General features: G+C 32.1%; 1 protein-coding gene across 3 annotated transcripts in view; it reads left to right on the plus strand.

Annotated features, from left to right (window-relative positions):
- The first annotated feature begins 265 nt into the window (after positions 1-265).
- LOC114388910 (receptor-like protein EIX2) overlaps positions 266-23740 on the plus strand; it is a 54420-nt gene continuing 30945 nt past the window's right edge. For 2 of the 3 annotated variants that reach the window (XM_028349455.1, XM_028349453.1), the window contains exons 1-2: positions 266-1602; positions 20919-22907. In XM_028349455.1, the coding sequence (XP_028205256.1) occupies positions 273-1602; positions 20919-22907 (3319 nt within the window). In that variant the 5' untranslated portion in view covers positions 266-272. Of the gene's footprint in view, positions 2339-20918; positions 22908-23740 lie in introns of all 3 variants that reach the window. The other variant, XM_028349452.1, reaches the window with a different exon arrangement.

A 23740-nucleotide genomic window follows, 5' to 3' on the forward strand; every position in this document is an offset into this window, starting at 1 on the left:
AATACAAAAAAATTCGTATTCTAAGAATTAATTCGGGAGAATTGGATAATTAAATCGATAATTTAAAGAGGCCAGCGTAAAAAAAGAATGGAAGAATATTTTAGTATTTGGCACAATAATAAAAAAGGTAAAAAATAATGAAAGTGAAGAAAAAAACAGGCAGGGCAGCAGTATAAATAATAGAAGTTTGATGATTTATATGCAGAACCAACAACTACACTTGTTTCGATCAGCTCTAAAAAAAAAACACTCGTTTTCTATATTTGCGTTGCATGATCATGAATTCCTCCTCCATTTATATTCTTGTCTTTCTCCACCTTTGGTTATGTAGGTTACCATGCAGAGATAGTGTGTGCATCCCAAGTGAGCGTGAGACACTTATGAAGTTTAAGAATAATCTCATAAATCCTTCAAATAGGCTTTGGTCTTGGAATCATAATAATACCAACTGTTGCCACTGGTATGGAGTCCTCTGCCACAACGTCACTTCCCATATTCTTCAGCTTCACCTCAACACTTCACCTCCTGCTGATTTCTATTATGACTACGAAGTTTATTGGAGATCCCGGTTTGGTGGAGAGATAAGTCCTTGTTTGGCTGATTTAAAGCATTTGAATTACTTGGACTTGAGCGCCAATGAATTCCTTGGAGAAGGTATGTCAATTCCTTCTTTCCTTGGGACAATGACTTCCTTGACTCACCTCGACCTCTCTCATAATGGATTCAATGGGAAGATTCCTCCTCAGATTGGGAATCTCTCAAATTTGGTGTATCTTGACCTGAGTTATGTTGTTGCCAACGGAAGAGTACCCTCTCAGATCGGGAATCTCTCTAAGCTTCGATATCTTGACTTGAGCGACAATGATTTACTTGGAGAAGGTATGGCAATTCCTTCTTTCCTTTGTGCAATGACCTCCTTGACTCACCTCGACCTCTCTGATACTGGATTCATGGGGAAGATTCCATCTCAGATTGGGAATCTCTCCAATTTGCTCTACCTTGACCTTGGATTTAATAATCTGTTAGCTGAAAATGTAGAATGGGTATCAAGTATGTGGAAGCTTGAATATCTTGATTTGAGTAATAAAAACCTATCCAAAGCATTTCATTGGCTACACACTCTCCAATCTCTTCCTTCTTTGACCCACCTATATTTGTATCAATGCACACTCCCTCACTATAATGAACCATCCTTGCTCAACTTCTCATCTCTGCAAACTCTCGATCTTTCCCTTACTCGTTATTCCCCTGCCATTTCTTTTGTCCCCAAGTGGATATTCAAATTGAAGAAACTTGTTTCTCTTCAATTACAGGGTAATGAAATTCAAGGTCCCATTCCTGGTGGTATTCGAAACCTCTCACTTCTTCAAATTCTTGACTTGTCTGAAAATTCATTCTCATCTTCTATACCTGATTGCTTATACGGTCTTCATCGTCTCAAGTTCCTCAACCTAGGGGACAACAACTTGCATGGGACTATTTCTGATGCCCTGGGAAATTTGACTTCTCTTGTTGTACTTGATTTGTCATACAATCAACTTGAAGGAAACATTCCAACTTCTTTGGGAAATTTGACTTCTCTTGTTGAACTTGATTTATCACGTAATCAACTTGAAGGAACAATTCCGACTTTTTTGGGTAATCTCCGCAACTCAAGGGAGATAGATTTAAAATATCTCTATCTCTCTATTAATAAATTCAGTGGAAATCCATTTGAAAGTCTTGGATCACTCTCTAAATTGTCAGTTCTTCATATTGATGGCAATAATTTTCAAGGAGTTGTCAACGAAGATGATCTTGCAAATCTTACAAGCTTGGAGGAGTTCGGTGCATCAGGAAACAATTTCACTTTAAAAGTGGGTCCCAATTGGATTCCTAATTTTCAACTTACCTATTTGGATGTGACATCATGGCAGATAGGTCCCAACTTTCCATCGTGGATTCAGTCACAAAACAAACTTCAATATGTTGGACTGTCTAACACGGGGATTTTAGATTCTATTCCCACTTGGTTCTGGGAACCACACTCTCAGGTTTTGCATTTAAACCTCTCTCATAATCATATCCATGGTGAGCTTGTGACTACAATAAAAAATCCAATATCTATCCAAACTGTTGATCTAAGCACAAATCACTTATGTGGTAAATTACCCTATCTTTCAAATGATGTGTATGAGTTAGACCTTTCAACCAATTCATTCTCTGAATCCATGCAAGATTTTTTATGTAACAATCAGGACAAGCCAATGCAATTAGAATTTCTCAATCTTGCATCAAATAATCTATCAGGAGAAATACCTGATTGTTGGATTAATTGGCCATTTCTAGTGGAAGTGAATTTACAAAGCAACCATTTTGTTGGGAACATCCCCCCATCCATGGGTTCCTTGGCAGACCTGCAGTCTTTACAAATTCGTAACAACACACTCTCAGGAATATTTCCTACCAGTTTGAAGAAGACTAACCAATTGATATCCTTGGATCTTGGAGAAAATAATCTTTCAGGATGTATTCCAACATGGGTTGGAGAAAAGCTCTCAAATATGAAAATCCTCCACCTTCGATCAAACAGTTTTTCCGGTCACATTCCAAATGGAATATGTCAGATGAGTCTTCTTCAGGTTTTAGATCTTGCAAAAAATAGTTTGTCTGGCAATATACCCAGCTGTTTCCGTAACTTGAGTGCCATGACACTAGTGAACCGGAGTACAGATCCCCGTATCTATTCTCAAGCACCAAATGATACACAATACTCTTCGGTATCAGGTATAGTTAGTGTGCTACTATGGCTGAAAGGAAGAGGAGATGAGTATGGAAACATTCTGGGTTTGGTAACAAGTATTGATCTGTCAAGTAACAAATTATTAGGAGAAATTCCTAGAGAAATCACAGATCTAAATGGATTGAACTTTTTGAACTTGTCCCACAACCAATTGATTGGTCCTATTCCAGAAGGTATTGGTAATATGGGATCGTTACAAACCATTGATTTTTCGAGGAATCAAATTTCTGGTGAAATCCCTCCAACCATTTCTAATTTGAGCTTTTTGAGCATGCTAGACGTGTCTTATAATCATTTGAAGGGAAAAATTCCAACAGGAACACAATTGCAAACCTTTGATGCCTCCAGCTTTATTGGCAACAATCTATGTGGTCCACCACTGCCCATAAACTGCAGCTCCAATGGGAAAACTCATAGTTATGAAGGAAGTCATGGGCATGGAGTGAATTGGTTTTTTGTTAGTGCCACAATTGGATTTGTTGTGGGACTTTGGATAGTGATTGCTCCTTTGCTGATTTGTAGATCATGGCGGCATGTCTATTTTCATTTCCTTGATCATGTGTGGTTCAAACTTCAATCTTTTTCCTCGTATAGTATCACTGTTTAGTGTTGCTTACAACCGATGTTGTATCATTGTATTGCCAGGTTGTTCAATTTGCATTGTAGTTATTTCTATCTTTTTTTTCAAATTTGAGAGTCTTATTTAAATTCTGTTTTGGGATGTACATATTTGCATATTGAGCATATTTGTAGTTAAGATCAACTAGTTGTAATTCTGTGTATCACATTCTTGTTTCCAAAAAATGGGGGACTAGTGGTTCAAGAAAACGTGGTTGAATAGGAAAAAAACTTATATTTAATTTTAGTCGCTAACCATTGAAGTGAAAAATTAGTTCTTTCGTGTTAATTAAAGTCTCTCGTGGCTGCATACAAGACTTGACTCTCCAAGCCGGCCAGGCCAAGAACTTTGATGAGATATCCGTAGATAACCAATGATGCTAAAGATCAATTAAGGGTATTTTTCAACATTTACTCACTTCTTCCATTATAATGAACTGGAGGCTGAAAGTCGTAATCTTCATTTTTATACTTTCTAGATTATACAAAGTTGGAAAAATTAAAACATTATGTGGTGGGCGAATTAGTGAACAAAAATTATAAGATCTGCACAGCTTATTCTAATTTAATTCTAATTAAGAAATTAACTATTTTCCATTTTACTCCCTTTATGACAAATTTAATTTTTACTTATAAGCCGGTCTCTGATAAACCTTGTACCATATTTTAAAGCAAACCGTAACACATCATAAAATTTAGTGATCTAGTTTTAGATGTCTTTGTGTGTGTGAGATGTATTGTTAATATTTATAGCATCCTTCCTCATAAAATTTAGGGATATAAAATAATTTGATTTGCCTTTTATGTGTGTGCGCGTGATGTAATGTTAATGTTTACGACCAAGCGAAAAGTACAACAAAAATAATTTTTATCTGAAGGTTTTCTTGTAATAAATATAATGGCCGGGTGAAATTAGCCATAATCAAATTCTAGCTACTTTTTTTATTTCCTTTTTATATACAGTGCCATATATAACAGGAAACTGAATTTGTCCGTTTTCACACTAGACTAACAGCGCCAAGAATGAGAATGAACATAATTTTCAGCAACTTTGATCTGTAGACTCTAGGTTAGTATTAAAAACATAAAACAAAATATTATTGTAAACATAAAGATGAAAATTATTGACTCTAACCTTTTTTATGAAAAGAGGGAGGAAAGGAAGAACCAATAGAAAAATCAATTTTTGATTCAAAACGTTCTTAATTGCCCCTGTAGCTCAATGGTACGTAGAGACTTCAGTCTTGCAAACTGAAGGTCTGTAGTTGCACACTATGGGGGCATCCAATATTATTAATTTTTTTTTCACTTGATTATGAAAAATGAATAAAGTACTAACTGATTAGATATTTTTTTCCAACTTATTTTCAGAGCATAGTAAATAAATTTTTCTTAGAATGTAAGTTGATAAAATTATATATGATAGAAATATGACACTCTTACAACAATTCATATAATTCAGACAACGTCAATTTATTTATCTATTTCTAACCATCATATCATTTATTATACTTTATTTGTAACGAAAGAACTGATTTAAATAATAGTTAAAATTTGAAGACTAATTAAGCTAAATTTAATTACCTTTGATGTAAACTACTCAAAGTTTTAAAAAAATTCTTAATATTTTCTTAAAATAAAAAAGTTTCCTATTTTAGTATTTGGCACAAGAATAAATTATATTTCTTTCTAGATTGTTTAAGTTATCGTATGAATTTATTTTTGAGAATATTATATTGAACGTGAGTATTTTTATGATTGTTTAAATTTGACACTTGCAATTATTTAAAAAGTAAAATGGAAATAAAAATTATGTTTCTTCTCTTATTTAAGTTGATAACTTGTAAAAAATACAAAATATGATACTGATTTTTTTGAGAAAAAAAGTTAATATTCTTTTTCACACTTTTTTTTATATAAATAATTAATTTTTATATGATAAAGAAAATAATATTCAGGTTCGAATACAATTAGAAATATATAATACAACAACCTTTCCAATTGATGACAATTAAATCTAATCTTTTTCTCATATATAAGAGAATATTATTTTGTGAATTGAAAAATTGATCAAAATTAAATAGGTAGCTTGGAATGAAATAATCCTTTTTTATAGATTTTTTAACCAAAATAGTCTTTAAAATACACCCTTTTCCTATAATTGATTTATTCATCAATTATATTTTTATTTTTCTTGCTTGACTTAACTCGCAACATTTGTTGTCAATGAGAGGGAACTTGATAGGAAGGTAATGTAGTGACCTATGGTTAAAGTTGAAGAAGTCAGACCATAACATGGCTGGACTTTGTGGAGTGTTCAAAGGTTCAAGATGAACAAATGGAAAACCTTGAGATGGACTTGATGGTGTGGGCTATGGTTTAGAAGACAATTTTCTTTTGCATTATTTTTAGTTTGAATATTGAAAATTTGATAATTTAATATCAATTATAGGTTGGGATATGATGAAATAGAAGACTTATTTTTTTTTTTTAAAAAAATGTTGGACTTTTGTACGTAACAAAAGTTTGAAGTTTAATGACACCAAATAAATTTTCATTTAATCAGTTCTATAGGGTAAATTAAAATAAAATAATTCTTATTTATTTTTGGAAAAAAAACTATACCAAAAAGAATGTTTCTTATTTTAGTATTCAGCACAAGAATAAATCATATTTTAAAAAAAATATTTTAGTATTTGGCACAATAATAAAAAAGGTAAAAAATAATGAAAGTGAAGAAAAAAAAAACAGGCAGGTTAACAGTATAAATAATAGAAGTTTGATGATTTATATGCAGAAGCAAGAAGTAGACTTGTTTTGTATATATTCTTGTGTTGCATGACACATCATGAATTCCTCCATTATTTATATTCTTGTCTTTGTCCAGCTTTGGTTGTTTAGGTTACCATGCAGAGAGAGTGTGTGCATCCCAAGTGAGCGTGAGACACTTTTGAAGTTTAAGAATAGTCTGAATGATCCTTCAAATAGGCTTTGGTCTTGGAATCATAATCATACCAACTGTTGCCACTGGTATGGAGTCCTCTACCACAACCTTACTTCCCATGTTCTTCAGCTTCACCTCAACTCTTCACTTTCTGCTTTCGATCATGGCTACTATGACTTCGATGAGGAAGCTTATGAGAGATCCCAGTTTGGTGGAGAGATAAGTCCTTGTTTGGCTGATTTAAAGCATTTGAATTACTTGGACTTGAGCGGCAATGATTTTGAAGGTATGTCAATTCCTTCTTTCCTTGGGACAATGACTTCCTTGACTCACCTCGACCTCTCGTATACTGGATTCATCTGGAAGATTCCATTTCAGATTGGGAATCTCTCCAATTTGGTCTATCTTGACCTTGGAAGTGATTTTTTGGAGCCTCTGTTTGCTGAAAATTTAGAATGGGTATCAAGTATGTGGAAGCTTGAATATCTTCATTTGAGTAATGCAAACCTATCCAAAGCATTTCATTGGCAACACACTCTCCAATCTCTTCCTTCTTTGACCCACCTATATTTGTCATACTGTACGCTCCCTCACTATAATGAACCATCCTTGCTCAACTTCTCATCTCTACGAACTCTCCATCTTTCCAATACCAGTTATTCCCCTGCCATTTCTTTTGTCCCCAAGTGGATATTCAAATTGAAGAAACTTGTTTCTCTTCAATTACGGGGTAATGAATTCCCAGGTCCGATTCTTGGTGGTATTCGAAACCTCACACTTCTTCAAAATCTTGACTTGTTTGAAAATTCATTCTCATCTTCTATACCCGATTGCTTATACGGTCTTCATATCTCAAGTTCCAGAACCTAATGGCCAGCAACTTGCATGGGACTATTTCTGACGCCCTGGGAAAACTTTCATCATTTAGATATCTTGATTTGTCTACTAACAAATTCAGTGGAAATCCATTTCAAAGTCTTGGATCACTCTCTAAATTGTCATTTCTTCTTATTGATGGCAATAATTTTCATGGAGTTGTCAAAGAATATGATCTTGCAAATCTTACAAGCTTGAGGGGAATTGATGCATCAGGAAACAATTTCACTTTAAAAGTGGGTCCCAATTGGCTTCCTAATTTTCAGCTTTCCTATTTGGATGTGAGATAATGGAAGTTAGGTCCCAGTTTTCCATCGTGGATTCTGTCACAAAACAAACTTCTATATTTAGACATGTCTAACACAGGGATTATTGATTCTATTCCCACACAGATGTGGGAAGCACTTTCTCAGGTTTTGTATTTAAACCTCTCTCATAATCATATCCATGGTGAGATTGGGACTATATTAAAGAATCCAATATCTATCGACAATACTGATCTAAGCTCAAATCACTTGTGTGGTAAATTACCCTATCTTTCAAGTGATGTGTGCCGGTTAGATCTTTCAAGCAATTCATTCTCTGAATCCATGCATGACTTTTTATGTAACAATCAGGACAAGCCAGTGCGATTGGAATTTCTGAATCTTGCATCGAATAATTTGTCAGGAGAGATACCTGATTGCTGGATGAATTGGACATTTCTTGTGGATGTAAATTTACAAAGCAACCATTTTGTTGGGAACTTACCCCAATCCATGGGTTCCTTGGCAGAGCTGCAGTCTTTACAAATTAGTAACAACACACTCTCAGGAATATATCCAACCAGTTTGAAGAAGAATAACCAATGGATATCCTTGGACCTTGGGGAAAATTATCTTTCAGGAACTATTCCATCATGGGTTGGAGAAAAGCTCTTAAATGTGAAAATCCTCCGGCTTGGATCAAACAGTTTTGCCGGCCACATTCCAAATGAAATATGTCAGATGAGTCTTCTTCAGGTTTTAGACCTTGCACAAAACAATTTGTCTGGCAATATTCTGAGCTGTTTCAGTAACTTGAGTGCCATGACACTAAAGAACCAAAGTACAGGTCCTCGTATCTATTTTCTAGCACCTTTTAGTTCAAGTTATACTTCCAGATATAGTATAGTTAGTGTGCTACTATGGCTGAAAGGAAGAGGAGATGAGTACAAAAACTTTCTGGGTTTGGTAACAAACATTGATCTGTCAAGTAACAGGTTATTAGGGGAAATACCAAGAGAAATCACAGATCTAAGTCGATTGAATTTTTTAAAATTGTCCCACAACCAATTGATTGGTCCTATTCCAGAAGGTATTGGTAATATGGGATCGTTACAGTGTATTGATTTTTCGAGGAATCAACTTTCTGGTGAAATCCCTCCAACCATTTCACATTTGAGCTTTCTAAGCATGCTGGACTTGTCTTATAATCATTTGAAAGGAAAAATTCCAACAGGAACTCAATGGCAAACCTTTGAAGCCTTCAACTTTATTGGCAACAATCTATGTGGTCCACCACTGCCCATAAATTGCAGCTCCAATGGGAAAACTCACAGTTATGAAGGAAGTGATGAGCATGAAGTCAATTGGTTTTTTGTCGGTGCAACAATTGGATTTGTGTGGGATTCTGGATAGTGATTGCTCCTTTGCTGATTTGTAGATCATGGCGGTATGCCTATTTTCATCTGCTTGATCATGTGTGGTTCAAACTTCAATCTTTTTACTCATGTAGTATCAGTGTTTAGTGTTGTTTAGAATACACCGATGTTGTATCATTGTATTGGCAGGTTGTGATCAATTTGTAGTCATTGCTATCTTCTGTTTTCAGATTTTAGAGCCTTATGTAAATTCTGTTTTGGGACGTAAAGATTTTCATATTGAGCATAATATCACAGATGAATTCTTGTTAATTTTGTAATTTAGATCAACTAGATGTAATTCTATGATAAAAACATTTGCTAAATCCCGTAGATTAAAATTCAAATAGTTAGTAAGTACTCTTGGTTAAAACCAAGTTTTGAAATCACATGTTAGGTAAGTTGCTTAAGTTAATATTGAATGAGTTTTTTTAAACTTTAAGAAAAGTAACTTTAAAATAAATGTTTTTTATATAAGTGTTTTTTTTAAGAAATAGATAAAATTCGTTTCTTAAAAAAAGTAAAAATAATTTAGAGAAACATACTAAAAAAAGTTACTTATTTTATTAAAATAATTAACCATTTATTTCAATAAATAGTTTAAACAAATTGATGTATTATATTGAAATCAGATTTCAAATATTCATTTATTGTTGGGTATTACATCCATTTCTATCCAATTATTTGGGCTTATAACACATTCCTAGTATTGGCTGCCTTTGGAGCACAATTGAGACTTTTCTAGAGTTTCTATTGAACATGATTCAGAAAGTACGCCCTTAGAGCCTTAGAAGCAAACAAAATTTTATGATCAAAGTAAGCAAACCACATGACCACAAAATAAATGTTTACTTCTACTAGTCAGCATGTCTTGGATATATATATATATATATATATATATATATATATATATATATATATATATTCTGCAATGTCAATTTTTTTGTTGAACCTATTTTTTAGTTCAACAATTGAGGTACGACAATTTAAATAATAAATTCTTCAGCTTGTTTGTAAGCTTAAGGACATTGATAATAGAATTTCAGAAGTTTTCTCGTCTTCATTTTAGTTCATACCCACGTTATTCTCTTTTCTGCATTTAATTTGCTTGCTGTCAAAGACTTGGCAACTTGTCATTGTTTAAACATTTGTTGCATTGTTAACATAGATGTATCCTAACTTGGTAAATGTTTGTCTTAACTTACAAATTCTTTCACAAAAATACCTCTGAAACTTATTCTATTTTTTCATAATTAATTTCTTATTTCGGAAACTGCAATACAAATGTTTGCTGAGTAGTCAAACTACACCTTAAGTACTGTTGGGGTTTGATCAGAACCTAGGATCATGGGTCGTAACACAAATTTTAGGTTCTTAATCAATGTGCCGTATAAAAAAAAAAATAATCTATCTTATTTAATAGTACTATCTGAAAGAGGTTGTCAATTTCTCTGTATATTTAATCTTATCCAATTTACAGAATAAAACACTCATATATGGAAGTTTTTTGAGGAACTGCACCTCCCAAGCCAAAAGCCATGAACCATAATTCTCTCACAATTGACAAGATACTCCTTTCACTCCATCTCTCCTCTTATTTATAAGCAATCTGCCATACTTCTTCTCTACCTAAGCTCAACAAACAGGTATCAACAATTAAAAAACTAACGAACTGACTAACTCTAAATACTAACAGATATTCTTTTTAAACGTATTAGATGGAATGTTACCAATGCCTTTTAATTATGAGTAATTATCCAATAAATGAGTTAACTTAAAATGGAATATTCTTAACACACTTTTTAAACGGTCAAAGAACAATCATTTAGGTAGTATAGAAAGAGTTGGTGAGGGATAATTGTAGAGCATAATTGAGGAGGTGATGACACATAAGCAAATAGTGTGGTGTGGCAATATATACTTGACATGGCAGCCACGCTGCATATTGTCTTGTAGCTTAAGATTTATATATTATAAATAGATAGATAGTGTATGCATCAAAGGTTGCTGGCATGACATAGTTGGTGTAGTGACAACTGACAGAGTTGGGAAGCAAAGTACAAAAGTTCAATGTTGAGAATTATTGTCCACAAATCTGCGCTCACATGCATCTGGTGTCAAATACAAAGATGACTCAACCGTACGCGTTGAAATGTTGAATGCTCCTTCCGAAAGTGATCTTTAAAAAACTTAAAATCTCATAAACTTTTTCGATCTCCTGTGTTCTGTCCTTTGGAATTTCAAAATTAGGAGGTGAAAGGACGAAATCTGCTGTGTGTGTGAAAGTTGTTGTCATTTCATAACTTGTTATGCCGAAATTTAAATTATGATAAGATGAATTGGAAAGAAAACATTGATCCACTGGAATGTGAAAGGAATTTAAAAAGTCCACAGGAATTAGAAAAAAAAATTGTAGAAGATGTGGCCGTACAAGAGGACTTGATCATAAAAAAACTCAAGTAAGGGTCATTCAACTGAGAAGAAAAAATAAAGCGGTTGCTAAAAGATAAAGTCATGAAGTTACAAGCCTAAAACAAGAAAGTCATGGTATAATTAATAGAATCATTTGGTTACTTAGAGACCAAGTTGTTCTTGGATTATAAATGAAACTCGTTACCCTCAAAGAGGGGGACGAATAAAGAAGGAAAATTCAGTGAAGGGGCATGTATTTGTTTTATTCCATTTTTCTGTTGTTAGAAAGTGATGAATTATTTTCCTTGTAGTATAAAAATTCCGAGTTTATGTTCTTTCTTAATTTATATTGCTTTTTTTTAAATAAAAATAATTTAATTTTAACTCATTCAATTGTTTGTGACATTAAAAGAGTAGCACTCCTACTTTTTGATGTTGCTTAATCATAAAATTTAATTGAATAATCATTAATTTGTTATCTTAAAAGTTCATAGTTTTTATTTATAAAAAATTGATTCAAGTATCAATCAATAACATTAACAAATAAAAATTCTATCTTCAATATTATTGGATTGTGAGGGTCTAATGAATAATCATTTTGCTAGCTTAAATCCTTGGGCTACATTTTTTCTTTTGATAAAAAATTAAAAAAAAAAATCTTTAAAAAAATCAAATGTGCTCTTTTTAAAATAAATGAAAAGAATGTTTTGGTGTAAAATAAATATATATAAAATTATAAAGATTTTGTGCATTTAAATATAGGTTCCATTTTTTTAATGGACACTTTAGGGTGTCAAGACCTTTCCTAATCCACTCCCCAACCTATTTTTTGTTCAAAGACCATTATTTTTTGAGGATTTTTCAATGTTTACGTGTGTATTCTGGTCACGTAAACTTTTGCTTCCTATTCTTTAGGCTTGTCAAATAGATAGATTAAATAATTTTTTTTATTTAGATTACAGTGGATGGATTATTAAAAGCAATCCGTTAATCATTTATGATCTATTAAAAAGTCGGATAGTAATTATTTTGTTTATCTTTTAATTAGAATACCATTCTGTTAGACAATCAGTTAATCAATTTAGGATCTATTGAGAATACTATATATTTCTGTCAACAGTTCATAAGAAAAAATGATGCAGGTTTATCTTTTATCCTTTCCATTATATTAGTTTATCTTTTAGAATAATTTATCGTTTAGTTTATTTATTTTTAGATTAATTTATCTTTTAGTTTACTTTTTATTCGTGAACACACATATTCAAATAAATAAATAATAAACTATTCAACCTATTCTTTAAAAAGATATTATAAAAGGTAAAAAATAAACTAAGAGATTAATCATCGATTATATATCCGTTGAATGAAATTCATCCAATTCATCTTATTTATAAGCCTTTCCCTTTACTTGGTCATCCTCATAACTCACAAGCCACGATGGTATTCATCTTTCCCTTCCTTTAATTATGCGATTCATTACAATGCAAAGTATTTCTAGCTTTTCATTTTCTGATACTGCTATATATTGATAACGGGATATTGGAAACGATTTTTGTTTTGGTTTTTCGCCCATGATATTACATTATTAATGCTGTGCATGATTCATATTTTAAGGACAACACAAAATGATAGAGTAAACATAAAAGTCATTTCTTGTTGGGTTACAAATGGGTTGGGGTTGTATATGTGTTTCTCTCATATCCTTCAGAATTCTTGTAGTTATTCCTAACAACAATTAAATTTTATTCTTCTTTTTAGACAACTATCTCTACTTTTTTGGAACAAAAAATTGCATGCAAAGTTATTGATATCAGTATTATCTAAAATAAAAAAATTGAAGCATTTGTACGTCTAACGTTTTTGTGGACAGGCACCAGGAAAAGGAAAAGAAACATAGGGGGAATTGGTGGTGAGGAAACAGACGCAAATTATAAGAAATGCAAAAGATGATAGGGACAGGATCAGTGAGTTACCTATTCACGTTTTCCTCAGAATAATATTGGAATTTATGAACACAAAAGATGTTGTTCGGCTTTGTGCTTTGTCTAAAAGTTGGAAGGATTTTTGGAAACGTTTAACTACTCTCTCAGTTTTGATTCCTGGGAGTCAAGTATTTTCAATTGCCACAAGTTTGTGTTCGAGGTTTTGTCTGGTCGAGATGGTTAATTCCATTCCTCTACTTAATCTTGAGATCATTCTCCGCACCGACCTCGAGCAACTAGATGATATATATCCTGAAATATGGCGTGTCTCACAACATCCAGCAATTGAAAATCTTTCTTTTTGTGAACCATAGATTCCATTTGGTGTTTCCCTCTTCTATTTTTTCTGTCCAACTATGACATCTCTTCGCTTTTCCCCTTCCTGAAAATATGCTGTGTTAAAGTCCTTTGGATTAATAATTCTAACCCGGATCTTGCTTACCCTATTGATGGTTACAAAATTGTGTTTTCAACTCCGAGTCTTGGTTTTCTCATTATCAACAATGTTCATCATGGTCACCAACTTCCCTCCACGTGTAATCTTTCATCTCTTGAAGTAGATATTAATGTCAGTGTTTCGCCATGTTCTCCATTCTTTAAAAGTTTGTTGCAAGTGCTTGCTAATGTTAACAAATTGACACTTTCTTGGAGGACCCTTAGGATGATGCTATTTTTAAGTTTTACTTTGTATGTTTTTTCTTTTTCGGTATGTGTTTGAAAGTATTTTTTTTTTCTCTACGATTTTAAACTTATTATCTATTCTAATAAAGTGCTGAAAGTTATATTCCTATTTCTTGCTTAAATAATTTAGTAAATATTTCTTTTATTTCCCTTTCTTTCTGATGCTCTCTTGAAAGAAACTATAGGATGTTATATATATTGTGGGGAGTGAAAAACACAAACTTTTCTTATATATTCTTTTGAACGTTTACTTAAAATTCTTAAGGTGAAGATTTTTTTAAAATTGTTTAGTTTTTTATTTCATTTTATTATTAACTTATTCCTTTTTTTTTCGGTCCAAGATTAACGTATTCCCTTATGCTCTCTTACATTAGATTATAGATTGTTACACTGTGAGTGCTCTGTTTGCTCTGTTTGTTATATATGTTGTTTTTAATTGACTTTTACGTAAGATGAAAGTTTTTAATTATAAGAAACTATTAGAGTGAAGCAGGGGAACAAAAATCTTGCATTGATATTAAGAAATACATTCTTTGGTGATGCAGAAACAATGTTGTGCCATTTGCAGAGCATTATTTGAGAAAATAGTATCAAATAACGACATAATCAATTGGTGTGGTTTGTGTGTGTAAAATAGAAAAGCAAGTAGCATAGCAAGAGCAGGAGTTTGAATAAGAAATAAATGTTGAGCATGTTAAATCAACAAAACAAAATTGCAAATAATGATTTAAGAATATGGCTGAAAACAAGGATGTGATCCAACACTAAGGTAGAAAATAAAAGCATATCAGTCAAATGGCAAGCCAGGACAGAAAAATATTTATTTAGTACTTTGTATAGACTAATAGTGATTAGGAAGGGAAGGTGGAATCTGGGTTTGTGGAGTAGGTCTAAATTCCTAATAATTTGCATATAATATTTCAGTTATGTATTTTTAATATTTGTTAACATGTTTGTAATCTTTTGTTTATTGCAATCAATTACTTATCTCATTTTATGCACATGTAAGTAGTAAATTTATAAAATATTTTTGTCAATTTTATAAGTTAGTTGTTTTGAAGCAAAATGAACATTGGGGAACTTGAAGTCTCCTTGCTGAGCTGTAGTCTTAACACATTCCTAACATAAAACCTACAGGAATATTTCCTACCAGTTTGACGTAGAATAACCAATTGATATCCTTGGACCTTGGGAAAAATAATCTTTGAGTAACTATTCCAACATAATGCAGTGACATGTGGTTCAAGTTGAAGAAGTCAGACCTTAACATGGCTGGACTTTGTGGATTGTCCAAAGGTTCAAGATGAAAAAATGGAACACCTTGAGATGGACTTGATGGAGTGGGCTATGGGTTGGGATATCATGAACTAGTACACTTGATTTTTTTATTTTTTTTAAATGTTGGACTTTTATTGTTTACATAACAAAAATTTAATGAAAGGATTGATTATAATAGTTAAAATTTGAATTTTAATGACACCAAATTTTCATTTTAAGCAATTCTATAGGATAAATTAAAATATAATGATTCTTTTTTTTAAAAAAAACTGTACCAAAAAGAATGTCTTTTATTTTAGTATTCAGCCCAAGAATAAATCATATATATTTCTTTGTTATTAATTTTGAATTTTATTTTATGAATTTTGTGTATATATGAATTTTAAAAAGGGAGATAGATAAAGTAAATTCAAAATTATTTCCTATTCTAAGAATTAATTAAGTCGGGAGAATTGGATAATAAAGTCAATAATTAAAAAAAGGCAACTAAAAAAAAAAAGAAGAAGAAAGGCACTTGCGGCAGTATAAATAATAAAAAGAAGTAAGTTTAATATGCAGAAGCAAGAAGCACTTATACAATTAACTTGTTTCATATATACGTTGAATGATCATGAATTCCTCCATTATGTATGCGTTGCATGCTTGAATCTCTCTTGAAATGAGATTTCAAATATTCACTTGTTGTTGGGTAATGAAATCCAAGGTCCGATTCCCTGGTGGTATTCGAAACCTCACATTTTCAAAATCTTAACTTGTCCAAAAGTTCATTCTAATATTCTATACCTGATTGGTTATACGGTCTTCGTCGTCTCAAGTATCTGGACCTAAGGTACAGCAACTTGCATAGGACTATTTCTTATGTTCTAGGAAATTTTTCTCTTGTTGAACTTGATTTATCAATCAATCAACCTGAAGCAACCATTCGAACTTCTTTGGGTAATCTATGTAACTTAAGGGAGATTGATTTCTCATATCTCAAACTCAACAACCAGATTAATGATATTTTAGAAATTCTAGCTCCTTGTACTTCCCGTGGACTCAACACTTTCAGGAAATTTGACGGTTTGTTACCGTTCAGGGGCAAATCTTTTCCATTTTTTACCATATGGAAGTATTTTCTTAAATTATTTTTCAAAAGAGGATAAGTTGTATCAATTTTTACTGAGTTAGAAGTCGTGATATCGATCATGACTTATTATTTTTTTCTTTTTTAACGGAAATCATAAAATTATTTATGATTTTAATGTCATTTTTTTATCTACAACTTTAAAGTTATTATTTTTTTAAAAAATTTATGAATTTAAAGTTGTAAGTGTGACACCCTTTACCCCAACATATATATAAATAAATAAAATATATAAAAATATCAGTAACCAAATTTACACAGGATCACATTCACTTCACTATCATCAATTAAAACTTATTAAAACATATTCGGCTCAAATAAGGCCGTCAAAATTTACAAAAATATTTTGTTAAATAAGTGAGATAAAATAAAGTAGACTAACATCATGCAATTAATATAAAACTTATGCCCCACATTCACATCCTATCAGTGCATTGTGTCCCGACATCCTTCAGCACAAGGTTTCTTAAATCACTTCACCTAGCCATCTGCTTCCCCGAATACAAGGTTCAAGATCATCACAGGATCCGAACACAAACAACACACAGAGAGTGAATTATCACATTCCTAACTAATAGAGAAAAATAAAACAACATATAGGTATAAATATTATATAACAAAATACAATTTACTTGAGCATAACTCACGTTATTTCACCACATGTCTCATTCGTTTTCACAACATTTGCATACTCAATAGTCAAAACACAATATCATCAAATCAATCAATATAGAACAATACACAAGTGTTATGCAGCAGATACACTAAGACTTAATCTTATATGCAATGTAGTACCATGTCAGTGAAAAATCTCGTCGCCCTTAAAGGGTCTTAACATTAACTCATCGTCCTTAAAACTCTTAACATTAACTCATTGCCCTTAAAGGGTCTTATAGTCATGTGATTGTCAGCTTACAACTCAAATGCACACAACATCTCAATCACGTGCATACTCAGTTTATCACATACACTCGATCTCAATTACAATGTTATAATATCAAAATAGCATGTTGTCACACCTCATGAATCATATTCACTTTACCTATGAACTATGCAATACTTGACATGGACTATGTTAAGTGTCCTAAGGTTCAAGATGAAAAAATGGAGAACCTTGACATGGACTTCATGGAGTAGTCTATGGTTCAAGTTGGAAAAGTGGGGACCTAGTTATGGATTTGGTGGAGTGGCCAGCGGTTTGTCTAGGAGAAAATTTTGTTTTTCATTTCTTTTATTTTGAATAATAAAAAATTGATAATTTAAAATTAATTATGGGTTCAAATTGAAAGTAATAGAATATTTGAATTTTATAATGCAAGACTTTTTCTTATTTACTTAACACAGGTGTAACAAAAGGATTTGATGTAAACTACTAAAAGATTAAAAGAATTATTAATATTTTCGTAAGATAAATTTTTCATTGATTTAAGAAATTATATATGGTAAACTAAAATAAAAAATGTTCATTATTTTAGTATTTGGCACAAGAATAAATTATATTTCTTTGTAGATTGTTTAAGTTATCGTATGAATTTGTTTTTTTTTAGAATATTAAATTGAACATGAGTATTTTTATGATTGTTTAAATTTGGCACTTGCAATTATTTAAAAAGTAAAATAGAAATTAAAATTATGTTTCTCCTCTTATTTACATTGATATCTTGTAAAAAATACAAAATGCGATACTGGTTTTTTTGAGAAAAAAAGTTAATATTCTTTTTCACACTTCTTTTTATATAACTAATTAATTTTTATATGATAAAGAAAATAATATTCACGTTTGAATACAATTAGAAATACATGACACAACAATTTTTCCAATTGATGACAATTAAATTTAGTCTTTTTTCATATATAAGAGAATATTATTTTGTGAATTGAAAAATTGATCAAAATTAAATAGCTAGATTGTAACGAGAGAATCTTTTTTTTTTTTTATATAGATTTTTGAACTGAAATAGTCTTTAAAGTACACCATTTTCCTATAATTGATTTATTCATCAATTATATATTTTTTTTCTTGCTTGACGTAACTTGCAACATTTGTTGTGAATGACAAGGAACTTGATAGGAAGATAGTGCAGTGACCTACGGTTAAAGTTGAAGAAGTCAGACCATAACATGGATGGACTTTGTGGAGTGTCCAAAGGGTTCAAGATGAACAAATGGAAAACCTCTAGATGGACTTATGGTGTGGGCTATATATGTTTAATTTAGAAGACAATTTTCTTTTACATTATTTTTAGTTTGAATATTGAAAATTTAATAATTTATTATTAACTATGGCTTGGGATATCATGAAATAGAAGACTTGATTTTTTTTTTAAAATTGGACTTTTATTGTTTACGTAACAAAAGTTTAACGAAAGGATTGATTAAATAATAGTTAAAATATGAAGTTTAATGACACAAAATTTTCATTTAAGCAGTTCTATAGGGTAAATTAAAATAAAATGATTCTTATTTATTTTTGTAAAAAAACCTGTACCAAAAAGAATGTTTCTTATTTTAGTATTCAGCACAAGAATAAATCATATTTCTCTGTTATTAATTTTGATTTCTTTTATGAATTTAGTGTACATAGGAATTTTAAAAAAGGAGATAGATACAGTAAATGCATAATTTTTCGTATTCTAAGAATTAATTCGGGAGAATTGGATAATTAAGTCGATAATTTTAACAAGCCAGCTTAAAAAAAGAAGTGAATTACAATGTTAAAAAAATATTTTAGTATTTGGCACAATAATAAAAAAAGGCAAAAAAATAATGAAAGTGAAGAAAAAAATAGGCTTAAAATATAATTGTTGTCTTTTTTTTTAATATGTTATTTTATTTTTTTATTTTTTAATTTAAATATTTTATCTCTTATTTTTTTAAAATCTTATAATTTTAGTCTTTTTATTTTTTAATTGAGATATTTTTAAAAAAATATGTCATTTTAGTCCATTTGATCAAATTCTTGTTTTTTAATTAGGATATTTTGTCCTTTAAAAGTTAGAGACAATAATATCGCTGGACTTTGTGGAGTGTCCAAAGGTTCAAGATGAAAAAATGAAAAACCTTGAGATGGATTTGATGGAGCCGGCCATGGTTTGTTTAGAAGATAATTTTCTTTTACATTATTTTGAGTTTGGATATTAAAATTTTAATAATTTAATAATAATTATGGGTTGGGATATCATGAAATAGAAGACTTGAATTTTTTTTAATAAAATGTTGGACTTTTATTGTTTAATTAACAAAATTTTACGAAAGGATTGATCAAATAATAGTTAAAGTCAATAATTAAAAAAGGAGATAGATAAAGTAAATTCAAAATTATTTCCTATTCTAAGAATTAAGTCGGAAGAATTGGATAATAAAGTCAATAATTAAAAAAAGGCAACGTAAAAAAAGAAAAAAGAAAAGAAAGACGCTTGCATCAGTATAAATAATAGAAAGAAGTAAGTTTAATATGCAGAAGCAAGAAGCACTTATACAATTAAGCTGTTTGATATATCCTTGTGTGATCATGAATTCCTCCATTTATATTCTTGTCTTTGTCCAGCTTTGGTTGTTGAGCTTACCATGCAGAGAGAGTGTGTGTATCCCAAGTGAGCGTGAGACACTTTTGAAGATTAAGAATAATCTCATAGATCCTTCCAATAGGCTTTGGTCTTGGAATCATAATCATACCAACTGTTGCCACTGGTATGGAGTCCTCTGCCACAACGTCACTTCCCATCTTCTTCAGCTTCACCTCAACACTACGTTTTCTGCTGCTTTCTATGATGGCTACTATCACTTCGATGAGGAAGCTTATGAGAAATCCCAGTTTGGTGGAGAGATAAGTCCTTGTTTGGCTGATTTAAAGCATTTGAATCACTTGAACTTGAGCGGCAATTATTTCCTTGGAGCAGGTATGGCAATTCCTTCTTTCCTTGGGACAATGACTTCCTTGACTCACCTCGACCTCTCTCTTACTGGATTCATGGGGAAGATTCCATCTCAGATTGGGAATCTCTCCAATTTGGTCTATCTTGACCTCGGAGGTTATTCTGTCGAGCCTATGTTAGCTGAAAATGTAGAATGGGTATCAAGTATGTGGAAGCTTGAATATCTTCATTTGAGTTATGCAAACCTATCCAAAGCATTTCATTGGCTACACACTCTCCAATCTCTTCCTTCTTTGACCCACCTAGATTTGTCAGGATGCACACTCCCTCACTATAATGAACCATCCTTGCTCAACTTCTCATCTCTGCAAACTCTCCATCTTTCCTTCACTAGTTTTTCCCCTGCCATTTCTTTTGTCCCCAAGTGGATATTCAAATTGAAAAAACTTGTTTCTCTTCAATTATGGGGTAATGAAATCCAAGGTCCGATTCCTGGCGGTATTCGAAACCTCACACTTCTTCAAAATCTTGACTTGTCTGGAAATTCATTCTCATCTTCTATACCTGATTGCTTATATGGTCTTCATCGTCTCAAGTTCCTCAACCTAAGGGACAACCACTTGCATGGGACTATTTCTGATGCCCTGGGAAATTTGACTTCTCTTGTTGAACTTGATTTATCAGGTAATCAACTTGAAGGAAACATTCCAACTTCTTTGGGTAATCTCTGCAACTTAAGGGACATTGATTTCTCAAATCTCAAACTCAACCAACAGGTTAATGAACTTTTAGAAATTCTTGCTCCTTGTATTTCCCATGGACTCACAAGACTTGCAGTTCAGAGTTCACGACTTTCAGGCCATCTGACAGATCATATTGGGGCATTTAAAAATATTGACACGTTACTTTTTTCCAACAACTCAATTGGTGGTGCTCTTCCTAGATCATTTGGAAAACTTTCATCATTAAGATATCTTGATCTGTCTACTAATAAATTCAGTGGAAATCCATTTGAAAGTCTTGGATCACTCTCTAAATTGTCATCTCTTTATATTGGTGGCAATCTTTTTCAAACTGTTGTCAAGGAAGATGATCTTGCAAATCTTACAAGCTTGATGGAGATTCATGCATCAGGGAACAATTTCACTTTAAAAGTGGGTCCCAATTGGCTTCCTAATTTTCAGCTTTTCCATTTGGATGTGAGATCATGGCAGTTAGGTCCCAGCTTTCCATCGTGGATTAAGTCACAAAACAAACTTGAATATTTAGACATGTCTAACGCAGGGATTATTGATTCTATTCCCACACAGATGTGGGAAGCACTTCCTCAGGTTTTGTATTTAAACCTCTCTCATAATCACATCCATGGTGAGAGTGGGACTACATTAAAGAATCCAATATCTATCCCCGTTATTGATCTAAGCTCAAATCACTTGTGTGGTAAATTACCCTATCTTTCAAGTGATGTGTCTCAGTTAGATCTTTCAAGCAATTCATTCTCTGAATCCATGAATGACTTTTTATGCAATGATCAGGACGAGCCAATGCAATTACAATTTCTGAATCTTGCATCAAATAATTTGTCAGGAGAGATACCTGATTGCTGGATGAATTGGACATTTCTTGTGAATGTAAATTTACAAAGCAACCATTTTGTTGGGAACTTACCCCAATCCATGGGTTCCTTGGCAGAGCTGCAGTCTTTACAAATTCGTAACAACACACTCTCAGGAATATTTCCAACCAGTTTGAAGAAGAATAACCAATTGATATCCTTGGACCTTGGGGAAAATAATCTTTCAGGATGTATTCCAACATGGGTTGGAGAAAAGCTCTTAAAAGTGAAAATCCTTCGCCTTCGATCAAACAGTTTTGCTGGCCACATTCCAAATGAAATATGTCAGATGAGTCATCTTCAGGTTTTAGACCTTGCAGAAAACAATCTGTCTGGCAATATACCGAGCTGTTTTTGTAACTTGAGTGCCATGACACTAAAGAACCAAAGTACAGATCCTTCTATCTATTCTGAAGCACAATATGTTGGTAGCTCTTACTCTTCCATCTATAGTATGGTTAGTGTGCTACTATGGCTGAAAGGAAGAGGAGATGAGTATAGAAACATTCTGGGTTTGGTAACAAGCATTGATCTGTCAAGTAACAAATTATTAGGAGAAATACCTAGAAAAATCACAAATCTAAATGGATTGAACTTTTTGAACTTGTCCCACAACCAATTGATTGGTCATATTCCACAAGGCATTGGTAATATGGGATCATTACAATCCATTGATTTTTCTAGGAATCAACTTTCTGGTGAAATCCCTCCAACCATTTCAAAATTGAGCTTTTTGAGCATGCTAGACGTGTCTTATAATCATTTGAAGGGAAAAATTCCAACAGGAACTCAATTGCAAACCTTTGATGCCTCCAGCTTTATTGGCAACAATTTATGTGGTCTACCACTGCCCATAAACTGCAGCTCCAATGGGAAAACTCATAGTTATGAAGGAAGTGATGGGCATGGAGTGAATTGGTTTTTTGTTAGTGCGACAATTGGATTTGTTGTGGGATTCTGGATAGTGATTGCTCCTTTACTGATTTGTAGATCATGGAGGTATGCCTATTTTCATTTCCTTGATCATGTGTGGTTCAAACTTCAATCTTTTCGCTCAGGTAGTATCACTGTTTAGTGTTGCTTAGAATACTCCGATGTTTTATCATTGTATTGGCAGGTTGATCAATTTATGTCAACAAAGAAATTTAAACAAACTAATCCATTATATTTCAATTTTCAGTAATGTGTTATATTTAATGAATAAGAGTTGTACCGTGGGAATTGTTGTCATTGCATCTAAATACACAAGTGTATCTATTTTTTTTTAAGTTATGTTTCTTTGAAATTTATTCATATGTTTGAATCTCTCTTGAAATGTGATTTCAAATATTCCCTTGTTGTTGGGTAATGAAATCCAAGGTCGATCCGATTCCCTGGTGGTATTCGAAACCTCACACTTCTTTAAAATCTTGACTTGTCTCAAAATTCATTCTCATATTCTATACTTGATTGGTTATACGGTCTTCATCGTCTCAAGTATTTGGACCTAAGGTACAGCAATTTGCATAGGACTATTTATGATGTCTGGGGAAATTTGACTTCTCCTGTTGAACTTGATTTATCAATTAATCAATCTGAAGCAACCATTCGAACTTCTTGGGGTAATCTCAGCAACTTGGGAACTTGGGGGAGATTGATTTCTTATATCTCAAACTCAACCAACAGGTTAATGATATTTTAGAAATTCTAGCTCTTTGTATTTCTCATGGATTCACAACACTTGCAGTTTCGAGTTCACAACTTTCAGTCAATTTGACTGCTTTTTACCATTCAGGGATATTTTTCAAATTATTTTCCATAAAATGACTCTTTAATAAAAAAGTCTTATCAGGTGCTACTATATGAGTTAGAAGTCATAAAATGACTCTTTTTAATAGAAGTCATAAAATTA

This window comes from Glycine soja, chromosome 16 (assembly GCF_004193775.1).
Source record: "Glycine soja cultivar W05 chromosome 16, ASM419377v2, whole genome shotgun sequence".
NCBI lineage: Eukaryota > Viridiplantae > Streptophyta > Magnoliopsida > Fabales > Fabaceae > Glycine > Glycine soja.